Source organism: Macrobrachium nipponense, chromosome 13, assembly GCF_015104395.2.
Source record: "Macrobrachium nipponense isolate FS-2020 chromosome 13, ASM1510439v2, whole genome shotgun sequence".
Lineage (NCBI taxonomy): Eukaryota > Metazoa > Arthropoda > Malacostraca > Decapoda > Palaemonidae > Macrobrachium > Macrobrachium nipponense.
Window position 1 is genome coordinate 29,092,638 of NC_087206.1, and position 7,991 is coordinate 29,100,628.

The window sequence follows — 7,991 nt, forward strand, 5'->3', positions numbered from 1 at the left end:
CTTGTTTTAAACCCATTCATTTTTAGAACTCCAAGACTAGAAAGAAGGCATTGTGAAGTCTTTCTATTTATACTAACTAATAATGACATCTAATCTTGGAGGTCGAAAAATGAGGGGGTATAAAAAAATAGAAAGCTGTGCATGGTTCATTGTCACAATTGCCTTATTTAATACACACACACACACACACATACACACACACATATATATAGTATATATTTATATATATATATATATATATATATATATATATATATATATATATATATATATATATATATATATATATGATTTTCATCACACCACCGTGATTCATATACATGCATTAAACTACAAATGTTCTTTAATATCCGGTTCGCTCTACCTCGGAATTAATTAATTTTCATATATGTTGAGCGGAGGGGAATTTTTTAGTTGATAATAATTTCGTCCTCTAGTGGATCCGAACCAGCTCAGAGGAGAAATCAGGAGTTCAGTGAAGTTACCAACCAGGCCAGCAAGTGAGGTATAAGTTGATACCGATTCCGACCTTACAAAATACTGTCGAACTGAGGTATTTGTAATTAGAATCAATATCCACTCACCTCTGCCATGTTAACCAAGACGAACGTTTGCTGCACGTAGCCATATTATGAATTTTTATCACATCACCTTAATTCATATACATGCATTAAGCTACAGGACGAAATTGTTACCAACTAAAAAAGTTTCCCATCGGTTAATATATGTAAAAATATATTAATTCCGAGTTAGAGCGAATTGGATATTAAAGGACATTTTGTAGCTTAATGCACGTATATGAATCACGGTGGGGTGATACAAATGTGAAATGTGGCTACGTGCGGCAAACGTACGGCTTGATTAACATGGTAGAGGTGAGTGGATATCGATTCTAATTTAATTGTATTGATATTATTATTACACAGCTCAATAATTTTATTACGTGTTCTCTTTGGTACTGAAATTAAGCGATATTTGCAGTTCATTGGTATTATCTCTTTTCGATTCATCTTTAAGGGACCGTTGCAGTAGTATATTAACATATATACATATATATATATAGATATATAATATATAAATATATATTATATATATAATTATTAGTAGATATATATATATGTATGTATGTATGTATGTATGTATGTATGTATGTATAGAGGATTGTGTGTTGTGAGTTTGAGAAGAATGCTAGACAACGGGAGTAATTGTAAACCTTTGCGTCTAAATAGAAAACAGGATAAGGAGCACTGGATGTTGTATGGTGATCGAATGGTCGGAATGGGAGCAGTATAGAGTCCTATAAGTATTCGGAAGTAAATTTTTGGTATGATGGTAGGGATATGAAAGCAGATGAAGAAAGAAAGGCACCTGGAATGCATGAAGAGATTGTTGAACAAAATCTCTTCTATGAATGTTAAGTGTGAAGGGAAGACAGATGGCGGAGGATATAGAGACGAATTTTTGAAGAAGCGTTTGTGGCATATTATTAATTGAAATGGTGGGAAATATTGAAAAATGTGGGAGGACATAATATTTTGCGTAGTGGAAAGTAGGGATCAGTGTTTTGAGATTGTTCGGTCATGTCGAAATAAGGGCGGATGATAGGTTGGCACAAAGACTACACAATTCGGAAGTGTTTGGAAGAAGGAGCAGAACCCCAAGATGAAAGAGCTTCCTGAAAGAAGGGGACTCAATATTTGGAAAGCGAGAGGGTCCATGCACGATAGATTTGTTTAAAGGCTTGACGTGCTGCTGATAAACATCTTGTGTAGATGTACGAGGGGGTTAGTGTTGTGGAATTTTCTGCACCATTTGTTAGTGATCATCGTCTATTATTCTCATGGAAGCCACTCCTTCATTTGGGAAACGGCGTGTATATATATATATATATATATATATATATATATATATATATATATATATATATATATATATATATATATATTTATATATTTATACATACGTACATTACATATGTAGAATCTACTGGTCACTTTTTTACCAGATACATATGCAATTGTAATAGCCACAATGCCCTCTTAAGTCTTGATTTCTTTGCTCTTTTTTGAATGCGCTTGTCACTACAAGAAGAAGATCAAAGTTCAAAGAAATTTGAAGAATAGATTGTGATGTCCGGTCCTGGGAAACGAACCCAGGTCAATAACCACAAAGTCACCGTGACCTCTTTGTGATTATTGGACCTGGGTTCGTTTCCCCGGACCGGGCATCGCAATTTCTTCTTCAAATCTTTGAACCTGGATCTTCAGGCTTTGTAGTGACAAGCGTATCCAAAAAAGAGCAAAGAATTCAAGAAGTTAAGGGGGCATTGTGGCTATTACAATTGCATATGTATCTGGTTATATATATATTATATATATATATATGTATATATATATATAATATATATATATATATATATATATATATATATATATATATATATATATATATATATATATAGATCAAAAGATGATCATTCCGGAAAAAGTTGCTCCAAATGAGTGCCCTGAGATTTAGTTTGCTTGGTGCAAGAAAGAGGGTGACTTGGGAAGGTTTATCTGGCCCATTAGGAGGAAACTAACTTGCAAACTCTGTCTCGTAAGGCCGCTGAACTATTCAGTATATTTGCATACAGATGTATTATTATATTTATTGAGCCAGAACCGCCAACTGTTTTATTATATTTTACTTACTTCCAGTCTGAGTAAAATCACATGTTCCTCACCTCACTGTCTCTGAGTAATGTCTTTCCAATTCTAACGGCTTCGTATTATATAACCAGAATGAATATTAGAATATCTCCTCTCTCTCTCTTCTTCTCTCTCTCTCTCTTCTCTCTCTATCTCTCTCTCTCTCTCTCTCTGTGCGTGTGTCTCGCAAATTTCTGCACCTGTGTCCAGCTTGCTTACCTGTCAACCCCTATGGCCACAAGAGTGTAAACACTGCATGTCACGGACACGTGTTGCATGAAGGCTACAATTCTGCAGAATTCTGGGGCGAAGATCCACCGGTGAAACATAAAACTGTTGTGGTGAAAAAATAAAGATATATTATTATTTGTACAAACAGCTGAAATGGACGAAATCCCGTTCTCTCAGATTCATATGTCAGTACAAAAATAAAACCCTTAATTAATTACTTTGTTTCCCTGTACTCTATATATATATATATATAATATATATATATATATTATATATATATATATATATATATATATATATATATATATATATATATATATATATATATGAATAGTGAATGGCCACGTTAAAACCCAGACAACCGAGTATAAGATCTTTCGCCTTTACTCCAAGGAATGTTCAAGCAAGTACTCGAAAATGCCTTAGAATAAAGGTGAAAGCTATTCCCCTTTGTTTTTTCTTTTACTTTCTCCGTGGCCATATAATCTGTTTACATTTCATAAGTCATGTTGGTACTACCACAATATGTGTGCATATATTATTATATTATTATATATTATGTAATATATATATATATATATATATATATATATATATATATATATGTATATATATATATATATAATATATATATATATGTATGTATGTATATATATGTGTGTGTGTGTTTGTGTGTATAAAGATATTTATATGCGTAGTTATCACTTACAAGATCTAATTGAAATGAAAATTATTTATCATGTATGTCGACCAAAGACCTCATTTTCAACCTCAAATATTCTAAATACCCTTCATGCTGGTTTGAGAGTATTAATCGATGCTCTTGAAATCTTCAGGGTATTGCACAGATTCAGACTTATGGCATTATTAGCCAAACACCCTACTTATCCTTACTCCTTCTTCCCCTAAGGAAATTTCCTGCTTTTTAATGTTTTGGTTCTACATATATCCACTCGTTTTTTATAGCACAAAAAGCACAAAAACTGCCTCCATCTTTAGCAAAGTTCTGTTCTCTTGCTTAATTTTATTCTGTTTATTCCATACTTTTTGGTTTTAATCCAATTCTTCATATTTCTTCTTTATTCACTTCCCAGTCGTCTTCTTGTAATTGTCTCAAACTTGAATTGTCCGATTCATATCTTTTTAGCTGTGATCTTTTGAGCTCACCTTTAGGGACTATTTCTGTTTCCCCTCACATCCAGTTCTTCGATTGTTTCTCATGCCTGTATATTGGAACCCATTTCTTCTATTCATCTTTTGGATGTCAGGTTTGGTCTTGGTGAAATCATACAGTTCAGTTTTGTAAACCTGGCGCAGAAATAACAGGTGTTCTGTATTGCTCCCGGAAATTCTTTCTGTTTTTTTTAACATTTAGCTGGACTTACTCACCCCTGTTTGGAGCATTACTTTCTTTCGATATGAGGTAGCTCTTCTTTTGTGTAAGGTTGTTTGTTCGATCGATGATCCCAGTCTCACCCAGTCTCTCTCAAACATGTTTCGAGCAGGTTTTTTAGTGAATTCAAGGGGAGAATTTCCCTTGTTCTCGGGCTGCCACCTAACACACGCCAGGCAACCCATCTCTTCTCAGATTTGTTTCTTTGGAAGTCAGTAATCCTCGGATAAGAAGGTTCTTGTTCTGCATGTATTTTTTTTTTTTTTTTTTTTTTTTTTTTTTTTTTTTTTTGGAAGGGGGAAATGTCCAATCTTCTTGTACAAGGCAAGTCTGCCTTTCCATAGTGGATCAGCCCCACGCTTCCTTCGTCCATTTCCTTCGGGTCTGGGCTAGAAAATAACATTAGCTTGACGAGTCACTTACTTTCTCATGTGCATATAAATCTTATTCATCGGATTTACATAGTCACCCTTCTTCATTCTGTGTCCAAAATAAGTACCTCTCCGAACTCCATGGCCTAGAAAATGTCAGTCACACACAACGGAAACCAATATCCAAAACAATGTATATCAGAGGAAAGAGACACTTTCATTCCTCTTCCTGGGAAAGATGAGGCCGTTTGTATTTCCCCAAGTCGCGATAACAGATATTTAGAGACGTTGTAGGTTCCGAGTTTTTTTTTTTTTTTTTTTTAACTTTCTCTTCTTTTCATTCGATATTCGTAATTGTCGCTTTCCATTTTTGTATTTTAAACGTCATTGTTTGTGTATTTTTATTCTCTTCTCATCTTCAGGGTTAGTGTTATTACAGACAGAGTTGTTAATAATTTAGTGTCCGCTCGAGCGCTTGGTAGGCTGCATGTCTCTTACTAGTAGTCGGGTTTAGTCGGGTTTTGTCGGGTTTTGTCGGCATTTGGATGACGGACCGCAGTGATTGCTGTAAGCTGTTAACAGATAGGCTTCTGTGACACATTTGTGGGGTCGAGGGCTATGGGAAAGCAACCTAGTTCCTTCCATAAAAATATCTACCAATCTTGGAGCGTGGAGTGAGGTGCAATTGGCTTTAGAAAGCCCATAAGCCAATCTGTTATTATTATTATTGGATACACTTAATCCTGCAAACGTTGAAGTAAGCATGTACAAAAGTGTGAAGAAATAGAGACGTTGTTTTTAGGAGACGTACACATCCCATGACTGTAATTGCAAGTTCATTATAGCTAAGAAATTCACAATCTCGTGAAAAGCAGTTTGTATTTTAACATAAATACCGATGAGGAATACCTTGCAGTTGTTCGAAAGTCTTTGCTCTCGTATTTTTCTTAGTAACATAGTTTACTATATGATTGTGGGTTTTTATGAAATAAATTAATTCTTGTTATTATTACTTACGATTTTGTTATTATTTTGTTTCTTCGTCACCTTTCCCTTTTCATGTTGTTTTTGTACCCGTAGATTTATTTCCTTTTCTTGGTTGGCTTAATCCATCTTATATGCTTAATCATCATAACGTTACGCTTAGCGACTGGTTGAACCTGGGATTGCTTTCGTCATAGTTCTGCTTTGATTAAATCAGTTTCTAGATTGTTTTGACTTCAAACTCCCTTGTTGTTGCGCATAACTCCCACTGCGCTCGTCATCACCATGTTCCCGGGCCTGACTCGGGCCGACTAGAGCAATAGACGCAACTCTTTTAACATTATAAGGAAAACTATAAGAACCAGAGAAACGCAGATACAAGAAAATTCAATAAGCTCAATCCAGAATCTGAAATTTACTAGTTACGAATGCGCTTCCCATCATCCCTTTGATGCCATGACGGAAAACCAACCAATTTCAGACCGAGGCCGTGGGATATCTTTACATCAATTGTCAGCGATCTGCCTGAAGACAAATTATCGTGGGTTTGGAAAAATTTGGTAAAAGTTTCTTTGACTTAATGGAAAGACTGGCTGCAGCTAGGTGAACAGCTGTGATACTTTTTAATGTGCAAAGTTTGGACACGATGCACAAATACACAGCAAGTTGATACCCGCCTTTCGAGGACAGGCTGTTCCACAATCTACCTGGGCCCTACCCATGCTTGAAGGGTTTTCATGCCCTGTGTTCGTAGATTGCAAATGCGATTATAATGGGCTTTGGTTCCAATTACTGTGACGCTAGATTAGCATGTAAATTAATCATTCGGTGATATATATGTAGTAGTTCCTCTCCTATATGCAAATGGATTTCGTAAAGTTACAACTTAATCATATGGTCAAATGTAGGTTTTTGACATCATCGAGGGGCCAAGCATTTGTTAGAAAGCAGTTTCCCGTCCGTGTATTTCGTTTTGCAGTGCGAACACTTGTGAAGTTTCTAATCAAGGACAATTTTCTTGTATTATCATGTTTCTGGTTTAACTTCAGGTCTCTTTTAGGGATTAATTAATCACACTCATTGTTTGTTTTTAATAGGATAAGTGTATTTGGGCAACTTGATTGGTATCGCAAGTATTTTCTTGCGTATATCCAATTCTAACCGTGCCACACTTCCAAATATTCCAATAACTTACCACTCCGGAAAAGGCTGGGTTATGCCCTTCTTCTTCTGGATTCATCAGCGTGCTATTCCCACTCTTCTTCTTCATCTTTACCTTCAGGCTTCGCCCAAGTAAAGACAGTTCAATAGCATATTCCATCAACCTTGAAATAGGGCTCTTATCCGTAAGGATGCTATTTACAGTTTATTTCTATTTTTCTAGAAGCTCCCTTTTGCAGAACTAGAGGGTCATTATAAATTGTGCATTGGAAGTTAGTTCTAAATTCTCGCCCTGAATTATGCAATAAGATTTCTCATATAATAATATCAGTGTGAACGCTAATGCGTATTCCAGGTTCTTCTCCGTTGCCAGAATAATATCCATTTCCAGTCTTTAGGCATGAAGGCAGTAACGCCTTCGAATTAGTTTAGCTGTATAAGGCTAGACGAAACTCTAAAGTCAGTTAGAACACATTTTAGTATAATTTTGGCATTATGTTTGATAAGAACATAGAAAACACCGTTTTTTACTTTGCCTTGTGAGTCGCAGTTTATTTAAAACTTCTCTGGTTCGTTAGGTACCGTGTCATTAGTCTTGTTTAGTATGTGCAGAATATTCTAAGAATACACTTATCCTATTTTGTATCATTAGCTGGGATAGAACTGCTTCTTGCTAATAGTGCCTGCGTAATCTTCTTTAGTTTCCGCAAAATATGATAGATTCGTTTTTGCCTTTTACTCTAATTGATTGTTCGTATAATCCTTTCCATTTTTGTCAGTCCTTATAAATGTTTTTCGCCACTGTCTAGAACCTGTTGCTGTCTTACAACAGTTGGGTAATTTATTTCAAGCCTAAGTTCTTATCCAAGCTTGACTTTCTATCCTCTTGTTCACGTTCCTCGAAGGTTTAATTAAACTGTATAAAGAAATCGGAATATTGATATTAGCGTGAAATGATAAACTAGATATTCTTGGACAGAGTATTGGCTTTTGATTTTATTTGATTTTATTTGATTTTTTTTTGTCTGAACATACCGAACCGAAATTAGCAGGACGTCAAGTCTTACGAAAAATAACTGACCCCTTTAAGAATTTCCTTGAGAAGAGTGTGTATGAAGGAGTGACTGAACAAGGAAGTACTGTAGTAAATTAGTTGTGTTT

The 7,991-nt window shown here is 35.2% G+C and overlaps 1 protein-coding gene across 1 annotated transcript in view; it reads right to left on the reverse strand.

Annotated features, from left to right (window-relative positions):
- The window catches only part of LOC135225447 (neuromedin-K receptor-like), a 260,592-nt gene that overhangs the window by 18,027 nt on the left and 234,574 nt on the right, over window positions 1-7,991 (reverse strand). Inside the window, exon 5 of the mRNA XM_064264770.1 lies at window positions 2,910-3,023. Within this exon, the coding sequence (XP_064120840.1) occupies window positions 2,910-3,023 (114 nt within the window). The remainder of the gene's footprint in view (window positions 1-2,909; window positions 3,024-7,991) is intronic.